The 23,108-nt window shown below is 40.1% G+C and overlaps 1 protein-coding gene across 5 annotated transcripts in view; it reads right to left on the bottom strand.

Moving 5' to 3' along the window:
* The window catches only part of SEPTIN11 (septin 11), a 201,764-nt gene that overhangs the window by 78,218 nt on the left and 100,438 nt on the right, over window positions 1-23,108 (bottom strand). For 4 of the 5 annotated variants that reach the window (XR_008891889.1, XM_056568796.1, XM_056568797.1 and 1 more), the window contains one exon: window positions 18,272-20,436. The exons of the other annotated variant lie outside the window; for it this stretch is intronic. Coding sequence is in view for 1 of the 4 variants with exons in the window: in XM_056568799.1 (XP_056424774.1) it covers window positions 20,421-20,436 (16 nt within the window). In the remaining 3 variants the exon portion in view is untranslated. Of the gene's footprint in view, window positions 1-18,271; window positions 20,437-23,108 lie in introns of those variants that run through there. 5 annotated transcript variants of the gene reach the window in all.

Below are 23,108 nucleotides of genomic sequence, written 5' to 3'. Positions count from 1 at the left end.
TGGGTGGCTTCATCTTTCCATATAAACCTTAATAAATTGTTTAAAGGACAGTCTACTGACAGATACACCTGGGGCTCATATGCTATTCAATATGGATCTCTCTTTCTTTCTCAACACAGCATTTTTAAATCAAAGGATGGTGTCTATTGGCCCACAGCTCATGAAATAAACAAGATGTCCAACTAATGAGAAATTACACACTGTGAAAACCAGTCTATCAATAGCTGTAGCAAATGCATACTATGCAGGTCTATTTTATTTAGTAAAATACCATAATGATAACCCAAAAGACCCCATCAAAGTGTTATGAATATGGCACAGCTATTACTTTGGCCTCATGTTTTGGGCGATTGCCATGCTGGAAAACTCTTTAATGACACATTTTCAATGTCCTGGCTGAGGGAAGGAGGTTCTCACCCTAGATTTGACCTCTGTCCCCTTAGCAGAAAAAGACGCCCAACACGTTTCCACCTCCATGTTTGACAGAGGGGATGGTGTTCTTGGTGTAATAGGAAACATTCCTCCTCCTCTAAACACATCCGAATTACAACACTTTTATCCAGTTATTCTGTGAATCATTCAGATGTTCATTGGCAAACTTCAGACGGGTCTGTACAAGTGCTTAATTGAGCAGGGGGGCCTTGTAGGCACTGCAGAATTTCAGTCCTTCAATGCGTAGTGTATTACAGATTGTTTATGGTCCCAATTGCCTTGAGATATTTGACGAGATCCTTCCATGTAGTTTTGGGCTGATTCTTCATCGTTCTTAGTATCACTGAAACTCCATGAGGTCAGATCTTTCACACAGCCCCTGACCACGGGAGACTGACAGTTATTTTGTGTTACTTTCATTTGCGAATAATTCTTCTCACCAAGCTGCTTAGTGATGGGCTCGTAGCCCACACCAGCCTTGTGTAGGTCTACATTCTTGTCCCTGACATTCCTGTACAGCTATTTGGTTTTGGCAGAGGAGCTTTATAAGAGTCTCAGCTTGTTACCTGTAGAAAAGACACCTGGGAGCCAGACATCTTCTTGATTGACAGGGGATCCAATACTTATTTTGCTAAATTTAATTTAAATCAATTCATAACTTATTAGAAAAATGTTTTCTTTATATTCTGTCGCTTGCTGTTCAGATAAACCTACCATTAAAATTATAGACTGAATTTCTTTGTCACTAGGCAAACATATAAAATAAGCAGAGGATCAAATAATTTTTCCTTCACTGTAACCTTAAGCCCCCTAAAAATACAAGCACTGTTTTTAGATTTGCGTAGAATATAGTACTAGACAAGTGGATGAAATTTCACTGTACCATACAACTGGCAAATCTCATCTACGTTCTAGAGATTTGTTTCTGCACTGAAACCCACTTGTAGCAAATATGCAGATTGGGCTTCAAATTCACAAACTAAAAGGTCAGACTGACATTGTAAGAGCTAGATCCAGTTGAGGCACTGGGTACAGGAGCACACAGAGCAGTACAGTAGCCTGGTATTTTACATGAGCCAGATGAGAACTGGTTAAAATTATTCACTTTGAATTGAGACAACTATGTGAGAAAAACATATGCAAGGTCATTTGATTTCATCTGAAAAATGCAAATAATACTGATTGCGTCTGAAGAATGATAAGTCAAATAGTGATTCTAGGCAACATGAGTCTTACAGGCATATAAGGTCTCATTCAGAAGTGTACACTATATGCATGGTCAATTGGCAGCATTGCAGATGTAAAGCCATTATAAATGCAAGAGATGTTATTCTGCAAATATTTCTGTTTTAACAGCTTGGCCGTGAAGAGTAGGTGGAGACATATCTCAAGGCAACATTTGGGGTACTGTGAGAAGTTGGGTCACTTAATAGTATTAACAAAATATGACATGTTAATTAGCGATACCTGCCAAAAATGCTGGTTTCCCAGCATCCCATGCCTCCAGAGACAATATGTCACAAGGTGCACAGGGGAGCATGGCTATGCTGCAGTGGGTGGGTAGATAGCAAGGTGGAAGGTATTAAGGAATGCTATCCACCCACCCACTACAGCATAGCCACAGTCCCCTGGAGACCATGCGACTTATGACACATTGTCTCTATGTGCATGGAATGCAGGGAAAGGTCAAAGACAGCCGTTAAAAATAAAAATAAAAAAGGACTTGCACTACAGCACTTCCGGGTGTGGGTCCCGTGCATGGGACAAAGCGGTGCACTGGGGTAACAGAAGCATAATAGAAGTAGAAGTTGAAGAAAGGTCATCCAGCGCTTGACTCACGGAACAAATACTTTATTTAGATGCCATGGAGAACAAACAGGTACATTAAAACATGTGACGCATTTCGGCTCAAGTCACTAAGCCTTAGTCATACAATGAAATAGTTTCAAAGGTTGCTATTTATATGTGGATTCGTCAGGTGGAGCACGCCCCAAGGGGCAGCGACACCTGATCCAAACCAGACACAATTACAAAGGAAGTACACAGGTGAGTATGTCATTGATCACTATGCATGCCATACAAATTAAAGCACATGTTCAGACAAACTCCTACGGAGAAAAAACCGCAATGGATTTCTACAATGTGAAAACTTCTCTGTTGAAATAAAAAGCACGAGATAAAATGCATAACTTTCCACTGTGTGCACGCTCCATCAGAAAATGTGGGTGCACAAGAAATATATATGCCAAAATATTTATTCAAAGAGAGTGGAAAATTGCAAAATTAAAATGAAATACAAATAGGATAAAAGAAGTAGAAGGAGGCAAAGCTGAAAAAATGTGTGACCACAAAATGTACATAACATATTTGGCACCAAAAGATACATACATAAACATCAGAATCCAAGAATGTGGGGCAAATACATAAATTTGAATTATGGTGTCGAGTCTTCTATTGAGACCATGAGGAAATCTGGTATTCAATTTGAGATTCCAGAAGACCTCACGGTCCAAGATTTTTTGTTTGAGATTACCCCCTCTCGAGGATAATCTCACCCTTTCAATGCCTTGCAGCCGTAGGGAAGATGGATTACCCCCATGGACCTCGGCAATGTGTCTCAAGACCATATGCCGTGAATGAAAGTAACCTGTGTCAGATAAAGGTTTACGTATCCTAACCTTTAGAGGGTTGGCCGTGCATCCGACATATTGGAGGTTACAGTCACGGCACGTGAATAGGTAGATGACAGTCACGGCACGTGAATAGGTAGATGACTCCTGGTGTGCTTCAGTTAATATACTGTTTGATGTTAAATTCTCCCTTGTTGCTACATGAAGAAAAATTATTCGAGTTCTGCATGTAGCTGCAGCACACACACCTAGTGGCCCCACACTTGTACGATCCTGTATAATTCAGCCAGGTCAGTTTTCTCTCTGGACGGTCAGAAAAAGACTGGGTGACAACATCTGGCCCAGGGTAGGGGCCCTGCGGGAAACACACATGTATCCTGAAGCCAGGGCTTCTCTAACTCCTGGGTCAGTGTGCAAAATAGGCATATGTTTGTCAATTATCTTTTTGACCGATCTGAATTCTGTACTATATTGGGTCGAAAAAATAATGTGTTTGCCCGCATCACCAGAATTGGATTTGGGGTTGACAATTTTGATCAGATCGTCCCGATTTTTATCTTTAGCAATTTTGATAGCCCTCGAGACGGTCCAATCAAGGTATCCACGCTGCCGTAAACGGTTGCCCACGGTAACCGCTTCCTCGGCAAAATCAGCCTCAAGGGAGCAGTTACGACGTGCTCGGATCAATTCCCCCACAGGTAGATTCTCGAGCACATGAGCGGGGTAACATGAGGTGGCATAAAGGATGGAATTTACTGATGTTTTCTTCCTGAATGTGGTAGATATGACTTTGCCACTACCTCTGTCACCCCGCAAATGTAGGTCGAGAAAACCACATTTCTTCCCGGTGGTAACTACCCGTAACTCTAAGGTTCAGGTGGTTTGAGTTTAAAAACTCCATAAACCCCTGTATGGCCGCCACATCGGACCCCCAAATAAATAGGAGGTCATCGATGTAGCGGCCATACCACAGCAGATGTTCGCTATGGGGGTTACAGGGGGCAAAAAGAATCTCCCTCTCCCACCAACACATATATATGTTGGCGAGAGAGGGGGAGAATTTCTGCCCCATCGATGCTCCCGTAACCTGGAGCAAAAAGGAATTATTGAACATAAAAAAATTGTGGCCTAGTAAATATTCCACCACTAGAATGATGTATCCACATAATTCCTCAGGGTAACGGGAGTAAACTCTCAGAAACCACGACAGGGCAACAAGTGCCCTGTTGTAGGGAATGACAGAATATAGGGAAGTTACATCCGCTAACACCCAACAGTGGTACTCTCCCCAAGTGACACCATGCATCATGTCCAAAAGATGTGTGGGCCTGGGATGTGTGGGATAAGGGGCTGCAAAAGGGAATCCACCCAGGCACACAGCCGCTCATTCAATGAAGAGATACCAGTGACTATGGGCCTGAGTGGAGGAGGAAATACCTCCTTATGCACTTTCAGGAGGGAATGAAAAATGGGGATGATGGGACTGTCTATAACAAGATATTTAGCAATTTTTAAATTGAATATCGCCCTCTCCAAACCCAATTGTACAATTGCATTCAACTTGGTCTTGAAAACGTCTGTGGGGTCCCTGGGCAGGGGTCTGTATGTGCCCGGATCATCAATCATCATCATGTTCAATTTACAGTATAGCCCCTCCCCTTATCGGCCTGTCTGAATATCACTTTTTCCATGTCATTCAACTCTTTCAATGCAATTTGCTCTTTCCTGGTCAGATTATGATGTCTGTTATTATTTCTTGTAGCGAGCTCATAAATGTCTCTTTCAACTTCATCCTGATAAAGATCAAGAGCAGTAGAACGAGACATAACAGGCTAATATGAGGGATTGGTGGTGCCGAACTCTGGAATCTTGGACCTCACGGTCCAAGATTTTTTGTGTGAGATTACCCCCTCTCACCCTTTCAATGCCTTGCAGCCATAGGGAAGATGGATTACCCCCCATGGACCTCAGCGATGTGTCTCGAGACCATAGACACATGCCATGACTAAAAGTAACCTATGTCGAATACATTTTTTTTTTTTTTTTTAAATATGACAGAATGGCCATAGTTATTGTAAGAACCCAAAGGGTTAAACATCCCTGAGAGAGTTTGTTATTTTGGTTGCTGGGCTACACCTAGCTTTCTGGTTAGTCAGCTGAACTCGTTAGCTTTTCACCTGTGTAGCTACCTATATAAGACTTCCGTGTGGTTTCAGACCTCGCCTACGAAAGAGGTTATCTCCAGTAGCTAGCGTTTATATATTGTATTCTTGATCTTCTGGTATTCCTGTCTTTTCGTCTTGGCTTTCTGACCTTTCTTTTGTATTTGCGATTTGGCACCTTTGACATATCCTGGCATGGACTCGGCTAGCTGACTTTGACTATTGTTACATAGTTAGTACGGTCGAAAAAAGACATATGTCCATCAAGTTCAACCAGGGAATTAAGGGGTAGGGGTGTGGCGTGATATTGGGGAAGGGATGGGTGTGTTTGTTTTATACGCTGCTCAAAAAAATAAAGGGAACACTTAAACAACACAATGTAACCCCAAGTCAATCACACTTCTGTGAAATCACACTGTCCACTCAGGAAGCAACACTGATTGACAATCAATTTCCCATGCTGTTGTGCAAATGGAACAGACAACAGGTGGAAATTATAGGCAATTAGCAAGACACCCCCAATAAAGGAGTGGTTCTGCAGGTGGTGACCAGACCACTTCGCAGTTCCTTTGCTTCCTGGCTGATGTTTTGGTCACTTTTGAATGCTGGTGGTGCTTTCACTCTAGTGGTAGCATAACACACACAAGTGGCTCATGTAGTGCAGCTTATCCTGGATGGCACATCAATGCAAGCTGTGGCAAGAAGGTTTGCTGTGTCTGTCAGTGTAGTGTCCAGAGCATGGAGGCGCTACCAGGAGACAGGCCAGTACATCAGGAGACATGGAGGCCAACAACCCAGCAACAGGACCGCTACCTCCACCTTTGTGCAAGGAGGAGCAGGAGGAGCACTGCCAGAGCCCTGCAAAATGACCTCCAGCAGGCCACAAATGTGCATGTGTTCACTCAAACGGTAAAAAACAGACTCCATTAGGGTGGTATGAGGGCCCGACGTCCACAGGTGGGGGTTGTGCTTGCAGGACATTTGGGATTTGCCAGAGAACACCAAGATTGGCAAATTTGCATTTTGCACCCTGTACTCTTTACAGATGAAAGCAGGATCACACTGTGCACATGTGATAGACGTGACAGAGTCTGGAGACACCGTGGATAAAGTTCTGCTGCCTGATATATCCTCCAGCATGACCGGTTTTGGTGGTGGGTCAGTAATGGTGTGGGGTGGCATTTCTTTGGGAGGCCGCACAGCCCTTCATGTGCTTGCTAGAGGTAGCCTGACTGCCATTAGGTACTGAGATGAGATCCTCAGACCCCTTGTGAGACCATATGCTTGTGCGGTTGGAACTGGGTTCCTCCTAATGCAAGACAATGCTAGACCTCATGTGGCTGGAGTGTGTCAGTAGTTCCTGCAAGAGGAAGGCATTAATGCTATGGACTGGCCCGCCTGTTCCCAGATCTGAATCCAATTGAGCATATCTGGGACATCATGTCTCGCTCCATCCACCAATGCCACATTGCACCACAGACTGTCCAGGAGTTGGCAGATGCTTTAGTCCAGCTCTGGGAGGGCATGCCTCAGAAGACCATCCGTCACCTCATCAGGAACATGCCCAGGCATTGTAGGGAGTTCATACGGGCACGTGGAGGCCACACACACTACTGAGCCTCATTTTGACTTGTTTTAAGGACATTACATCAAAGTTGGATCAGCCTGTAGTGTTGTTTTCCACTTTCATTTTGAGTGTGACTCCATATCCAGACCTCCATGGGTTGATAAATTTTATTTCCAGTGATAATTTTTGTGTGATTTTGTTGTCAGCACATTCAACTATGTAGAGACGAAAGTATTTCATACGATTAGTTCATTCATTCAGATCTAGGATGTGTTATCTTAGTGTTCCCTTTATTTTTTGGAGCAGTGTATTATTTCTGTTGGTTTGTGTGCATCCTGACTGTATCCCGACCTGTGTCTGTTTTTTGTAGTTTATTTTGTTGATGGTGACTCCCATCACTTATTTAGGAAGGGACCATCACAGTGGTTGTTGATCCGCTATTTAGGGTAGGCAAGTAGGCAGGGTCAGAGGAAGTGGGTGAGAACAGGGCCCAGACGTGACAGTTATAATAAAAAAACAATAAAAAAAAACCCTTCCCATCAGATAACCCCTTAAGGTAAGGTCATACTTAGTGCATCAGCAGCGTATTTGATGCTGCGGATGCACTACTGACTTTCCCTAGAGTGAGCCTCCTGCATTGCCTGTGTGCCCTGCATTGTCTGCTTGTAACAGAACTCCGCCGCTACAAGCAAAGCGGGAGCAGTGAGTCGCGCATGCACAGTATATTCACAGACATTGCGGTCACTCCCTGAGCTAGGCCAAGAGCAGCTGCAATGTCTGTGAGTACACTGCGCATGAGTGCGACTTGCAGCTCCCTCTGTGTCTGCTCTTAGCAGCGTATTGCTGCTAAAAGCAAACAAAGCAGGACACAGGAAATGCAGGAGGCTCCCTTTAGGAATAGTTAGAAGCACATTCACAGTGTCAAATACGCTGCGGATGCGCTACATGTGACCTTACCCTTAATGCAAACGGTAGATCAGCATTAAAAACTTCCATGGAAACACTGACAGAATACATTTACTAGTAATATTATATGCTAGAGGTTTCCCCAATGAATCCTTGTCTTGTGAAACCAAGTAAAAGAACCAGCTGAAATATGGAAACTTCATTTCACACAATGCTCCATAGAAAAATAATGTATACAAATTAGATCTCCTCAGAACAATGTGAACTCTCTTGTATGAGCCTTAATCCCTAGGTTAATAAGAAATACACCAACTGTGATAATAGATTTATTTTAAGATTCACATACCTGAGCTTTACAGTTCTTTATCATCCCATAGGTTTACATACTTTTCACACAAGTTCACAAAATTAATAAAAACAACAACAATGCAGATTTACCTACATTAGAAAAGGGTGGTGCACATTCATAACATAAATGAAAAGAATATATAATAAACCACTAAACTGCCTTGTACTGTTCAGCAGACTTCTGTAGATTACATTGACCTTATAACACATTTTCTCTAATGTATTTCATGAAATCAGAAATTGCTGCTGCCTTACAGTATGTAAAATGATCTGTAACTCACGTTCAGTTCTTAGGCTTACTATTTTGGCAGCTCAGAATGTAATGTTTGCCCTACTGGGGCTGACAAAGGGCCAGAGTGGTGGTTTAAACAGAGGCAAACTCAAAATTGTCAACATCAATAGAATGGTGGCTTAATCCATTGCTGATCAGTTCCCATGATGAGCATGGATTTCTTCTGTGGCCTAGTAAAGGCCAGTGAGGGATTTCTGGAATTATGGCATTCAGGTTGTTAAAGCTGAGATGTAGTAGGGCTTGATGGGTCTGAGCAAAAGATGGCCTATTATATTTTGCCCAGAGATAAGGCATAAAAAGATATACACAATAAAAAAAATGTTAAAAGCTTTTTAAATTGTTTCAACCCAGCCTTGTATCTTATCCTCTACTCAACCCTGGCGGGGGGGGGGGGGGGGGGGGGGGGGCAATACTTTTAGGCGATCTCTTCACCACTGTTCTCTTGCTTTATTTAGTTTTTTTAATTCATATAACTGTGGACAATTTTAGGCATTTGGAAAGATTACATAGGAATTGTTACTGAGGGGATTTATTTAACCCCTTCATGACCCAGCAAGTTTTGGCCTTTATGACCCAGTCAGTTTTTTCAAATCTGGCATGTGTCTCGTTAAGTGGTAATAACTTTTGACTGCTTTTATCTGGCAAAGTGATTTAGAGATTGTTTTTTCGAGACACATTGGCTGACATTTATCATTGTCTGTAGACTTTTTTGTGTCTACAAAAGGCGCAAAAAAGGCGCAAGCAGGGTTAATTTGCACCTTTTTTGTGCCTTTTGGTTTACACATTTCTGCTGATTTTGAGTTGCAATCCACTGATTTTGGCAATACACATGATATGGAAAGGTTTCAGGAACTGCCCCTTTTTGTGAAAAGGTGCAAAAAAGGCGCAAAGCCATTAAAAAGTCTCTAAAACTACACCAGCCCAGACTTAGCTTAGCTTTTTTGGTGTATTTGAAGAGAGAAATTTCAGAAAATGTGACCTGCACAAAATTTATCAAATGCTCTGTGACCATTTAATAAATTTGGTGCTCCTACACATTACCAGCACACAACAAAAAGGTGTAGAAAAATTCTTCACTTACACCTGCAATGATAAATGCCGGCCATTGTACTTTATATTAGTGAGACATTTTTGTTGATACGTCAAACGATTTTTGTGAAAAATTAAAATATTGGGAAAATTTCTCATTTTTCTATATTTGAAATTCTCTACTTGTAAGAGAAATCGTGATGACAAATAAATGTAGTTATTAATTCACACCCACAACATGTCTACTTTATGCTGGCATCATTTGTTAAACATTCTTTTGCTTTTTTAGGACATTAGAAGGCTTTTAATATTATGAGCATTTTTTCAAAATTTTCTATGAAAATTCAAAATCACATTTTTTTAGGGACCTCTTAGGGAATTCTGAATATGTGTGTGTGTGTGTATATATACACACACACAATATTTTTATATATATTGTGACAGTGTGGCAAGGAAAGGGTGCATTTCCCTAGCTAACCTTGCAGAAACCTCCACCTGTGGCCTAATTAATGAGGTAGCAGAAAGGGGAAGTCAAACAGAATAATCTGTGCTCCGCCCAGAAGACAGCAAGGTGGCTGTAGGGAGAGGAAGGGGTCCTGCTGAGGAACAAACTGTGAGTGGCCCCAAAGAGTGGTGTAGACACACAGCAAGAAATTGCAAACGCTGTGTGTGAACAGCGAGTAGAAGCTTGCAGGAGGCATAAGTTTAACTGGCCAGGAAAAGCCAACCAGTTGATAGACAGGGCACGCTGGATTAGTTAGTGACTGGACGGTCTAGGGTTTTCTTTTGTTTATTGAAGTGGAAACGTGTTCTGTGTCGGTGTCAAGGATGATCCCAGAGCTATCCCCAGGAAGAAATCCTTACAATATTTATATATATATATATATATATATATATTTATTTATTTTAACTTCTGTACAACAGCTCCCCCTACTGTCTGCCCTGCCAAGCACAAAAAATGCAGTAGCAGGTTTAGGACACTAGGGGGACTAAACAGCTCATTTACAAAAGGAAAAAAAAATTAAAAATATATATTATATATATATATATATATATATTACTGCACTGTGCTTCACCTGGAAGTGAAGCATGCAGAGCACAGCTGCGGGAGCTCAGGATGGGTAATGGAAATCGGGGAAGGGGGACAGGACACTGGAAACACTTAGAGCAGTGTGTGTGTCCCGATCACACACATACTGCTCTGCTTAGGATTTTCATATGCGAAAAGCTGCCATCAGCTAGTTAGATTTGACTAGCTGATAGTAGCGATCATGGTGAGGGGGGCAACAAAACCCCCCTAGGTCCTGAGGCAAGATGACTGACTATTCGTGATAGCCAACATCTTACTGGGCACGGTGGGATGCCGCGAGTAGCGGGCAGTATCTACATGGCGTACATGTCGGGAAAACCTTACCGTTCATGACGTACATGGGGTTTAGCTCTCTTATACAGAAGCAGTAAAACAGGTGACTACTATGTCCTTTGCCTTTATTACAATTCTATCCTGTCCTTTAGTGGTGAAGACTGCATTCTTCTCCTATCTAAAACTTATTTCACTTTTAAGTTGATCAATTAGTAGTTACAGAGAAACAACAACTTCTATATCAGTCCATTTCTTTCATGGGAGGGAGATAAATTACTTCCAGATACCACTGTGGCCATATATTTTGAGGAAAATACTAAGACCAGATGGGTTGAAAGCAGATTGTTCTCAAAGACACTTGATTTTATAAAAAGACAAAACGCTCCTATTATGCTTTTCAAACCTCTTTTACTACTCAGCAGCAAAAGTAAATACATGTATAAGAAAAAACTTTAAAACGTAAGATATAGCGCAGCCAAACATGCTACTATTCATATTAACCAATAGGAATGCAGGATACATCATAAAGGTGACAGTATCTCATCTTCCTCTTCTTTTGCTGCTCAGCAGAGATTAGATGAGTGCTTCATTTCTATTGGTTTATTTGTTTAAATATTGTAATTTCATATATATTACTTCATTATTTTACTTCTTTAGTTATTTATTTCGATTTCCACTTGTTTTCCCTTTATAGAAATATTATTTTATTTCCATTATTGCATATATTTTATATATATTAATTCCTACTTTCCCTTATTTATGTTATATTATACATAAGTCTCTGTTAATCTTATTACTGATTTCTTATCCTTCATTTCTTATCCTTCACTTTTCCCTTTACAGTGTATTGCTCTATAACCGCGCTCTCATTATACTGCCCGTTCCTTTGTATTTTTTTAATTTTCTTATAAACTCCTTCCAATTCTCTTCCTTTCTACTTACCTTATCCTCTGATCCCTGAGAATACTCTCCATATCTTCTAATCTTCCACGGAGCTGCGTACCTGACATCTTCTCTCTCTCCTTTAGTAACTGCGTCACAGGCGCCATCTTGACTACTTCTCGGCTCTCGCGTGACTTCGGCAGAGTGGTCATCACCTGTCGTTGGGCGGGAACTCGTCTGTCAGATGGTTCCTGTCAGCCATTCACACACCAGCGCTCGTCTCTGCCTCCTGTCAGGACTTCAGAGCACTATATTTAGTCAAAAACTATCCAAATAGTTACCGAGTGTTCAAAAATGTTTTATTACACAGTCTCTGCTTCCATCTTGTGGACACTTTAGGTATTTTATTCAATAACATTTCCACACATTTATTATTATTATATCCCTGGCCCTGTTATATATATTAATTTATATATATATTATATATATATATATATATATATATATATATATATATATTTTTTTTTTTTCCAGTTTTTCTCTATATTAAAAATGGAAATTTCAGATGAGTCCAGGGCTCTTCCCAGAGATAACCGCCCCCAATCCATTAACATAGATAATTCCAATCCTGAACATATGCAATCCATGATAGACAGCTCTGTGGCACGCAGTGTTCCATTCAGCTGTTCTATTACTACAAGACAGTATCTCCAAGTCAATATCACTTGCTATGTCTCACCCCACAACATCCAATCCAAAAACACCTTCTGATGTTTATTGGTCTCCTGAGACTTCCGTTTCAAAAATGGACACTGGCTTTCATATACATAAGAAAGCTAAGTCCAAGAAACACCATATCTCAGATGGCGACATCCTTAAAAAACATACTAATAAAAGATCTCGCCAAGACACTATAATTGTTGACAGACCTACCTCAGGTCCTCCGGTACACACTATACCCTCAGCCCCTGAGGAAGAACATATAAGCAGGGCTAAAAAACCCGCTAAAAGACAAAAAACAAATTCATTTACTGAACCTAACTCTAGCGGATCTTCAAAATCCCATGAGGAGATCTCTGATTAGGATAGTGAATGTCTTTGACCTGAAAGCGGAGAATGTATTTAAGACCCTGGTTTACAGGAGGAAAATGTCTCCACTGAACAAGACTCTGCCTATTTCGACCCATCTCTGATCCGTCATCCGCAATCAGGAGAATGACTCCCTAATTCCGTAGTAGCCCAATTCCTTGCTGTAAGGATTAATAAGGCCCTAGATAGGTCCACTTGGAACAAAATGAAGGCAGAATGCCCTCGTCCCGCCCTTCCCCATTCCTCTGCTATTACTCCAGAACTAGATCCCATTATATTTAAATTTCTTATGAAAACAGGGAAAAACCCTAAAAAAGGGATTGACAGGAGTCTAAAATCTTGTCAAGACAAACTTCTTGACTTAACTGGTCCACTGTCAAAAAATTTGGACATAGTTGAAGAATCCCTTCTTCAAAACCAGTTAACACTGAAGTTCTGAAAGGCTGGGCACAACGTGCCGTATGTTTTCTAGGAAATGCCAACTCGACCCTTACTACAGAGAACGCAAGAGGACGATCCTGTTAAAAATTAACCCTCAACTTACTAATTTAGCACCTAACGAACCCCCGAACCCCACTGAGGGTATGTTATTAGGGGAAGACTTTATCCAGCAAATGGGGAAATATGTTGGCATGTTCTCCTCCATAACAAAAGCCCAATCTTCCCTCAAAAAAGTGTTCCCCAGTAGGGTTTTAAGCAGGGCCGGAAAAGGCAGGAGCCTATTTTCCGGCCGTTATATCCCTAACAGACATCAAAGAGGCTCCTACCAACAGTACCAATCCCCTCAATTGTCCTACCCTACCCAACCCAACCCCCAAATCCTAGCCCTTTCTTCCCCTACAGAGCCAGGACCTGGCGTTCAAGAGGTCAGCGTGGGATTGCGAGAGCAAAACCTTCTTCAGGTAAGTCTCCAGTTTTCTTTCCCCAACATTCCATTGGGCGGAAGGATCATGCATTTTTTGAACTGGAGTATAATTACATCAGACTCCTGGATTCTAAATACAGTTTCAGGTTTTCAAATAGATTTCATTTCTCAACCCATTCAATACAATCTCCCTCACCCGATTCAATTTTCAAATTCAGATCATCATCTGATAGACTTGGAAATAAAAGACCTTATTACAAAGGCAGCGATTATACCCATCCATCAAAATCCCACAGGTTTTCTCAGCAACCTATTCCTAGTAAAAAAGAAGGACAGAGGTTACAGACCAGTAATAAATTTGAGACTACTCAACAATTATATTGTGTACAGACATAGAGACATATTATTAAAAGACGATTGGTTGATCAAAATAGATCTGAAGGATGCTTATCTAACCATTCCAATTCATCCTTCATCCCCAAAATTCCTTCAATTCCTATGAAACAATCAGGTATGGCAGTTCACTTGCCTACCATTCGGCCTGTCCTCAGCACCGTGGTGCTTCACGAAACTTCTAAAACCTGTAGTCGCACTGCTCAGGAGTCGCGGTGTACGTCTTATCATTTATCTAGACGACATCCTTATCATGGCCCAATCTCTATCTCTCCTCACACACAGAGATTGGACTTTAACCCTTCTATCAAATCTGGGTTTTCTTATAAACCTCAAGAAATCCATTCTTTAACCTTCCCGAGAACTAGAATTTCTGGGTTTTCTAATAAACACCCAATCGACTACTCTGAGCCTTCCCCCCAAAAAATTGAAAACTATCCGGAAAGAAATTCACCAAATTCTTCAGAAAGATCTTATTTCTCTGAGATCAATTGCTCGGATTGTGGGTCTCCTGTCGGCGTCAATTCAGGCTATATTTCCAGCTCCTCTTCATTATCGAGCTCTTCAACGCCTAAAAATCAGTCATTTGAGAGACGGTCTCGGATATTCAGACAATATCCGCTTGACTCCAGATGCCAAAGAAGAACTCCTTTGGTGGCTCTCCCATATCCAAATTTGGAACGGGAAAGCAATTTTCCATCTGAATCCGGACATCATAATAGAATCAGATGCCAGTCTTTCTGGTTGGGGAGCTCGCTGCGGCTCCCTTTCTACTGGCGGGAAGTGGTGTTTATCAGAATCCCAATTGCATATCAATTGCTTAGAGCTTTTAGCTGGATCCTTCGCTGTAAAGATTTTTTTTCAAGGATTCATCTCATTGTTGTGTTTTACTTCGCATGGACAATATCTCCGCAGTCCAATATATCAACCATCTTGGCAGAACGAATTCAAAGTTTCTTGCCGATATTGCCAAAGATTTTTGCCACTTTTAGACAGACATATCACTTTGAAAGCGGAATATCTTCCGGGAATCTCCAATTCGATAGCAGATTGGAATTCACGTTTCCTAACAGACTTCAGCGATTGGAAACTTCATCTTTCCATATTCCAAGAAATCGATCGATTATGGGGCCGTCTTCATCTAAACATGTTCGCTTCTCGACTGAACTGTCAGATTCCTCAGTTTTTCAGTTGGAGACCAAATCCGGATGCCCTGGGATCAGACGCCTTCCTTCAATTTTGGCCTCCAGAAACCCTCTATGCATTCCCTCCATTCAATCTAACTCCGAGACTTTTACTTCAAATCTCGATTCGGAAATCTACTATGGTCATCATTCTTCCATGGTGGCCAACTCAATCTAGGTTCCCTCAACTTCTTCCGCTATTAACAGATTACCCTCGGATTATCCCATCCTTTCCAGACCTCATCCTGGACCCTCTTGACAACTCTCATCCACTAATTCTCTCACATCAACTAGTTCTAATTGCATGTCTGGTTTCGGGTATTCAAAACCGATCTCTACATTTTCTCTCACAACTAGAGAACTCTTGTCAGATGCCTGGGCTCCAGGTACCAGAGCTGCTTACAGATCAGCCTGGAAAGTTTGGATTCATTGGTGCTCTCAATGGGATTTGGATCCCTTACAAACATCTATTTCCGACATTCTACATTTTTTATCAGCATCTTTTGACTCTGGCAAAGCTTACAGAACCATTAATGTCTATAGATCCGCCATTTCAGCCAGACATTCTCTCATTGATTCCATTCCGATTGGCAAACACCCTCTAGTTTGTAAACTTTTAAAAGGCATCTGTTTTCGACGCCCTCCTTTACCAAGATATAATTCTACTTGGGATGTCAATATTTTATTAAATCTTTTCATTTCTTGGGATGACAATGATCTTCTATCTCTTAAATTACTTTCCTTTAAACTTACTGTTCTTTTATGTCTCATCTCTATCAAACGCGTATCTGATGTTAGAGCTCTTGATATCACTAGAAGACAATATTCTCCAGAAGGAGTCATCTTCACGATTTATCATCGTACCAAGACTAATTTACATTCAGTATTTTACCCATCTTTCCCTCATCATCCTAAACTCTGCGTTGTTCGTTGTTTACGTTCATACGAATCTAAGACAGAATCTTTGCGCTCTGCTTCTTCCTCTCAATTATTGATACCCTACTGTAAACCTCACAAATCTGTTTCTTCTTCTACCTTAGCTCGTTGGGTTAAGCTTACCATGGCCATGGCAGGTATAGATACTTCCATTTTCACTGCACATTCCACTAGAGGTGCCACATCCACTAAAATGTTTCAATCTGGTGCTTCTCTTTCTGACATAATCAAAGCCGCTAATTGGTATTTAGACTCTACATTGAACACATTCTATTTTAAACCTGATTCTCATGTTTCTATGGTTTTACTGTAACATAATATATTATTACTTAGATGTATATATTTACTTCATTAGCTTTAAACTAGCATAATAGGAGCGTTTTGTCTTTTTATAAAATTGGAGATTTTCCTTTCCTTGGTGAAGGAAAATATAGATTTTATTAAAGACAAAACGCGAGTATTATCCCTCCCTAATTTCCCATCCCTATAACGTTTTCTAATTTATTTCACAGCTGTTTGATTCACAATTCCTCAAGAATTACGCTTCACATCTTATAGCGTTCCTCTACTGTTCAAAGGTTTTATTCTTAGACTCCAACTCTTCAAGAATTAATTCTTCAAGTTTGACAAAGATCTTTCTTCAATGTCAAGAAAAGTTTCTTCTTCTTCATCCAGTTTGTTATGGGACTTGTTTCTATGTTGTGACTCTACTATCTTCGCAGAAAAGAAGAGGGAGATGAGATACTGTCACCTTTATGATGTATCCTGCATTCCTATTGGTTAATATGAATAGTAGCATGTTTGGCTGCGCTGTATCTTACGTTTTAAAGTTTTTTCTTATACATATCTTATATATGTATATACTTTTGCTGCTGAGTAGTAAAAGAGGTTTGAAAAGCATAATACTCGCGTTTTGTCTTTAATAAAATCTATATTTTCCTTCACCAAGGATAGGAAAATCTCCAATTGTTGTGACCAGAATGATATCTATGGTCAGCTTCAAGCACATCTATAATTACTTTACACACATGACTGATCAGTGTGGAGCTCAGCAGACTGCATCATTAGGCATATAAACTACCAAAGAGAGGGCCACTTGGTACAATGTACTAAGTATGTGTCTCAGATGGAACCACTGAGACAAAAATATATTTGCAAAAATAGTGTACAATCTTTATTAAAGTGCATAGATACATAAAATCACAATTAGAATTAAAAATGGAACAGAGACAGACAGAAAATACAGGCGTCTCATACAATATGTAAGGTGAGTATTCTAGTGCAGGGACTATCAAGAGTTATTCCATACAGGTTATGGGTAAAAGGAGCAGCTATATATACATATTAGCACAATGCCCATAATAAATACCCAAGGACTACCCAAATAACTGCACATAACACAACAATAGGGGTTACAAGTGCAATCGTGCATAGAACATATAGTATCATAACCAGACCACTAGACCCTGTAACCCTAGCACAAATTCAGGTGAGAACCGGCCAGAATATGGCACATATCACCTCACCATGCCATGGTCCAAGAATAAGGAACGGTCAAATGACACATGATGCACAAGTTAGATCTTCAGGGAAGAAGCTCATAGCGAAACGGCGTTGGGGTGGTGGTCTCTGCTGGTAAGGGTGTCCGGATCTAACTTGTGCATCATGTGTCATTTGACCGTTCCTTATTCTTGGACCATGGCATAGTGAGGTGATATGTGCCATATTCTGCCCGATTCTCACCTGAATTTGTGCTAGGGTTACAGGGTCTAGTGGCCTGGTTATGATACTATATGTTCTATGCACGATTGCACTTGTATCCTTGTGACCCCTATTGTTGTGTTATGTGCAGTTATTTGGGTAGTCCTTGGGTATTTATTATGAGAATTGTGCTAATATGTATATATAGCTGCTCCTTTTACCCATAACCTGTATGGAATAACTCTTGATAGTCCCTGCACCTGTATTTTCTGTCTGTCTCTGTTCCATTTTTTATTTTAATTGTGATTTTATGTATCTATGCACTTTAATAAAGATTGTACACTATTTTTGCAAATATATTTTTGTCTCAGTGGTTATCATTAGGCATATGTATCATTCATAGGATCACGAATGAACAACGTTCATGACAATTTCATCAGAGAGACTATCATCAGTTAAGCTCAACGTCATTTTACGCAATGACAAATTAAATTTCTTAAATGGAATATTTAATAATCCTTCAATTTTGACACAGATTTGTTATTGCCTATAGCATATATTGAGAAGATTAGAAAAAGAAAAACTATGCTTTTCTTGTCCACTGACTGTGTCTGGTATAGCTGTAAAGCCTCATTGTTTCATGTTTTTTCTTTTCTTGGGTACACTCTTTAACAGGCACTATGGGTCGTAACTAACTTACTCAAAACATAGTTTCTCAAACTCAAAGCGAAAGCTCAAAACTTTTTTTTTACTTTTTATTTCTAACCCTGAAGATGCTATGATATACCTGAAAGGCCTGTCTGAGACTTTCACCATCTCTACTCTCCCACTGCTTTTTCTATTAAAAAGACATAGGACCTCTAATGCATCTCTGTTTGAAAATTGTGATGTTTATCAAACTATGTATGGAGGTATGATCTGCTCCAACCAAGCTTTTGGGGGCAGGCACATGGGGCTGCACAACTTCATATTAAGGTGGTATACGGCCTCCATGCACTGTTCTTCAGGCTTTGTGCCTGTGTTTTGAGCCATTGTTATCAGAATCCATCCTACTCCCTGGTATACCAGGCCCTGTTGCATGGTCCTAGACAGACGTTGCTTGGCCCTTGTCATTTATCCACAAAAAAAGCTGGCATAGGGATAAAGTCACCATTTGCATTCTAACCTAAAGACCTCATACATTTACCTTTGTTCATCTACCCTGTTTATTTAACATAAAAATACTTCATGATATAATGCATGACTCCACAAATGGCTTTCACCCCATTCCTTTTTAATATATGTAATATATCTGTAATGTTAGTATTAAAGGCTCTGGCAATACTATCCTTAAAGGGACACTTGCAGAAACATCAGGGGATAAAATAAATCTGTAATTTCAATCTGATCTGAAATACAAAAAGTACAATTGTAACATACAAATATCTCTCTAGACCAAGGTAAAAAAAGATGCATTTTAAGCAAGGTTATCATACATATGCAGATACTATCGTAATATGGATGGCATTCATGGTGACATGCAAAATCTGTTTGCTAAGATTAAAAATTTAGAAAACACAGTGCTATCACTTACAAGGCTTAAAGGGGTACTCCCTCCCTGTCCCGCCCCCTCCCATAGGCTTGCATAGAGGGGGTGGGGCATGATGTCACAAGGGGGTGGAGTTGTGACGTCACAATACTCCGGCCCCGTGGTTGTGAGTCTTAAGACACAGAGCGATCATCGCCCCATGCAGCTGAGACAGGTGGGTGCTGCATGAGAGATTGCGGGGGCTCCCCAGCGGTGGGACTCCCCCCTGATCAGACATCTCATCCTTTGGATAGGTTATAAGATGTCTTAGGGCCAGAGTACCCCTTTAATGCCATTTGGTTGTTTTGTCAAAGTAAAATCTGGGAAATAGAAAGAGGTTTGGTAATTAAATAAAATGTTAAACATTCTTACTATTTGGGGGTGGGGGTGAAGGGATATGGCATGAGCACTTTCTATGAAAAACACCAGTAGAAAATTCCAAGGACTATGCCCTTTGTTGTGGAAATAGAAGTATAATGTGATATTTAATATATGCAATCTTATATATTATTATAAATAGAAAGCGAACCACCAGTAACAAAATAATAAAATACTAATACGGGTCTTCGGTGCTAATCTGCACCATAGCAACTTCCCGCCATTTACCATTAAGTGCAGACTATAGAATGACATGAGCACAGTTTACATGCCACTTTGGACACTGATATACTCCATAAAAGTCTGTTTAGATTGTCCAGATCAGTTGCAGGCACGTGTTCCTCCCTGTAACCAGGTTCTGCTGCCAGAGTCATCCTTATAAAGAACAGACCGAACAAGAAGCTGGTTAGATTTTGGTCTCTGGACATTATCTGCATAATGGGACTCTGGATGTCATGCAATGCAATACCATCATCACTGTACCAGCTACTTACAACCATGACATACTTCATTGAGCAAGCAAATGCACTCCCCAATACACAGGAACAAGTTATCCACAAAAAGTACTTGTAAGGAAGAACAATGGCAGAAGTCATGAGGCAAATCTTCCAAGGAATGAACGTAGCCTTAGACTGCTGTTCTTCTGGTCCCCTTACTGTCCATTTTAAGGTAGGTGTAGGAAAATCAACAGGCTGGTTATAGAAAGAAGAAGCTACAGAAAAGAGGAGAGAGAAAAATGTTGAATAAATATTATAGGTAGAATCTGCAACACCAACCATGTGCCTTCTGTTGTTGAACTAGAACTTAGCTTAAAGCTCAACAGTAACTAGAGAATGAATGACAAGTTGCCTTATCAATTCAGGGCAGTTATTTGGAGTGAGTTGCATGGAAGGGAGGTACATACAATAGAGAACTCATTTGGTCTGTGGTACACATTAGAATTGTTCAAGGGGTTATCTGATGTTAAAGGGGAAAAAAATTAGTCATGCATTGCAGCTTTGCCTCTACTAAACACAGTCCATAGACAAGGGAATCTGTAAAAAAGGAAAAACAGCTCTCCGTGTTGTAATAAAAGAGAGACCTGTATTGGTAACGTAACTGCTATGTAGCTGCTCACCTGGGATAGTTGTGTACCCACATACACAACAATGGTGAGCGTGTAAGAGAAAGGTGTCAGCAGCCAACCGGCTCAATACAATGAATAAAGGAGTGGCTCCGACAGGAACGCCTGTTTCACGTGGCGCAGGACACAGATGCCAACAGGTAGGTAAGAGCAATAATGGTTTATTCTCCCAGAATGCAACACGTTTCACTGCTACGGCAGCTTCATCAGGCATGAATAGGAACATATGGGTAGTGAATTTATCTTGATAGTAATTAGACACGTCAGGAGGAGGAAGCTCGACAGGCCAATGAATTTCAGACAAATAACACAATACAAAGAAGGGACATAAAATATAATATATAAATAAATATATAAACAAATACAAAAATCCTAACGGTACATATTAATATACAGATAAAATCTATATGAGAGATGTATGTAATCAGAAAGCATTATATAGCATAATAATATATTCTCTATAGTCTCGTTCAAACCATGCGGTATTAACGTGGAGAGTGTGAATATCCAATAGGATTCTTGATTAATTAAATATTGAAATATTTGATTAATTATTTGAAATTGAAATATTTGATTATTTAATTAATCGAGAATCCTATTGGATATTCACACTCTCCACGTTAATACCTCATGGTTTGAACGAAACCATAGAGAATGCTCGTTAATTATTCGACCGCTCTCTATTCTCTTGTTCTTTCCCTGGATATATATTGGTATATTTCTACATTTTCTTAATATTTATTTTTAGTTATTTTTATTTGTACTTTCGTCTGCCAGATATTTATTAATATTGTCTGTTTTATGCACTATATGTTATCTTATATGTCCGTTAGTTGCATTGATTATTATGCTTTCTGATTACATACATCTCTCATATAGATTTTGTTATTGGTATATTAATATGTACCCCTACCATTAGGATTTTTGTATTTGTTTATATATTAATTTATATATTATATTTTATGTCCCTTCTTTGTATTGTGTTATTTGTCTGATATTCATTGGCCCGTCAAGGTTCCTCCTCCTGACGTGTCTAATTGCTATCAAGATAAATTCACTACCCATATGTTCCTATTCATGCCTGATGAAGCTGCCGTAGCAATGAAACGCGTTGCATTCTTGGAGAATAAACCATTATTGCTCTTACCTACCTGTTGGCATCTGTGTCCTGCACCACGTGAAACCGGCTTTCCTGTCGAAGTGACTCCTTTATTCATAGACAAGGGAGTCATTCTACCGTTTGGATGGCAATGGGTCATTTGAACCATATTATGTCAGAATACTAAGCGAAGGAACCAACATGTCAGACTGTCTGTAACTGCATTTTAGTCAACTGTTATTTCATGTCCATAGACAGCTTTTACTGCCATTTATCTCCAGTCATTATCAGGCATGGGATTCTCTAAAGGCCACACACTTTGCCGTTAATGGAGTTTTCTGGAATCTCAACAAAATTTGATATGAGTAATGAGTAACATGTAGAGAGCTGAGGGGGAGCTAATCCTGGTTACAGCACGACAATACCCCACCCCCCTTTACAAAGTTTTAGGGCTTTGAAGTCCCTTCAACACAATTCGTTACCTTGATTATGTGTCCTGTGTTTTGCATGGTGACAAAGAGAGTGCATATTTAACGAAGGGCCGCAGCCGTACTAAGTCTGCGATCACACACCCCTTCATTAAATAAGCACATACCTGCTATAGTCACCGCACAGCATACTGCACAAGTAATCAAGGTTGCCATACCTCTGACTTGGATGACAACCTCATATAAACAGGTATGTGATCCCCCACCCCCCCAAATAGCTATATAAAAGGTTACTTTTCTAAATGACCTCAGGTCCTCCTTGATAACCCATTTATAATTTTAGAGAAAATATATAAAGACAACATAAAACAAAAGAAGGCCTTCAGGTAAAGATCATTAATTTTATAAAGGCAAGTTAAAGGCAAAATATTTTTTTCTAATGTAGTTTTAGCAACAAGGTAGAAAGGCCATCAGTTTAGAACTAGTTTACATTACGTAAACTAATTTAAATAATGACATATCAGCAAACAAGTCATGAAATGAAAGAACATTAAAATGTTATAAAGGAGAGGGGACTGTAGCATGGAAACTTACCTTCATGTGTACATTCTGGCCGACTTTAACATCAGTTTCATATGCATACTTAAAAATAGTACTGTCTTTAACAATTATTTTTCATTTGCAATTTGAAATTCTACTGATAACTAAACATTTTCCTTTTTGAAAATATTTTA

The sequence above is a fragment of the Hyla sarda genome, chromosome 1, assembly GCF_029499605.1.
Source record: "Hyla sarda isolate aHylSar1 chromosome 1, aHylSar1.hap1, whole genome shotgun sequence".
Taxonomy (NCBI): Eukaryota; Metazoa; Chordata; class Amphibia; order Anura; family Hylidae; genus Hyla; species Hyla sarda.
The sequence above is the reverse complement of the archived record's forward strand: the minus strand, read 5'-3'. Positions and strand labels throughout refer to the sequence as shown.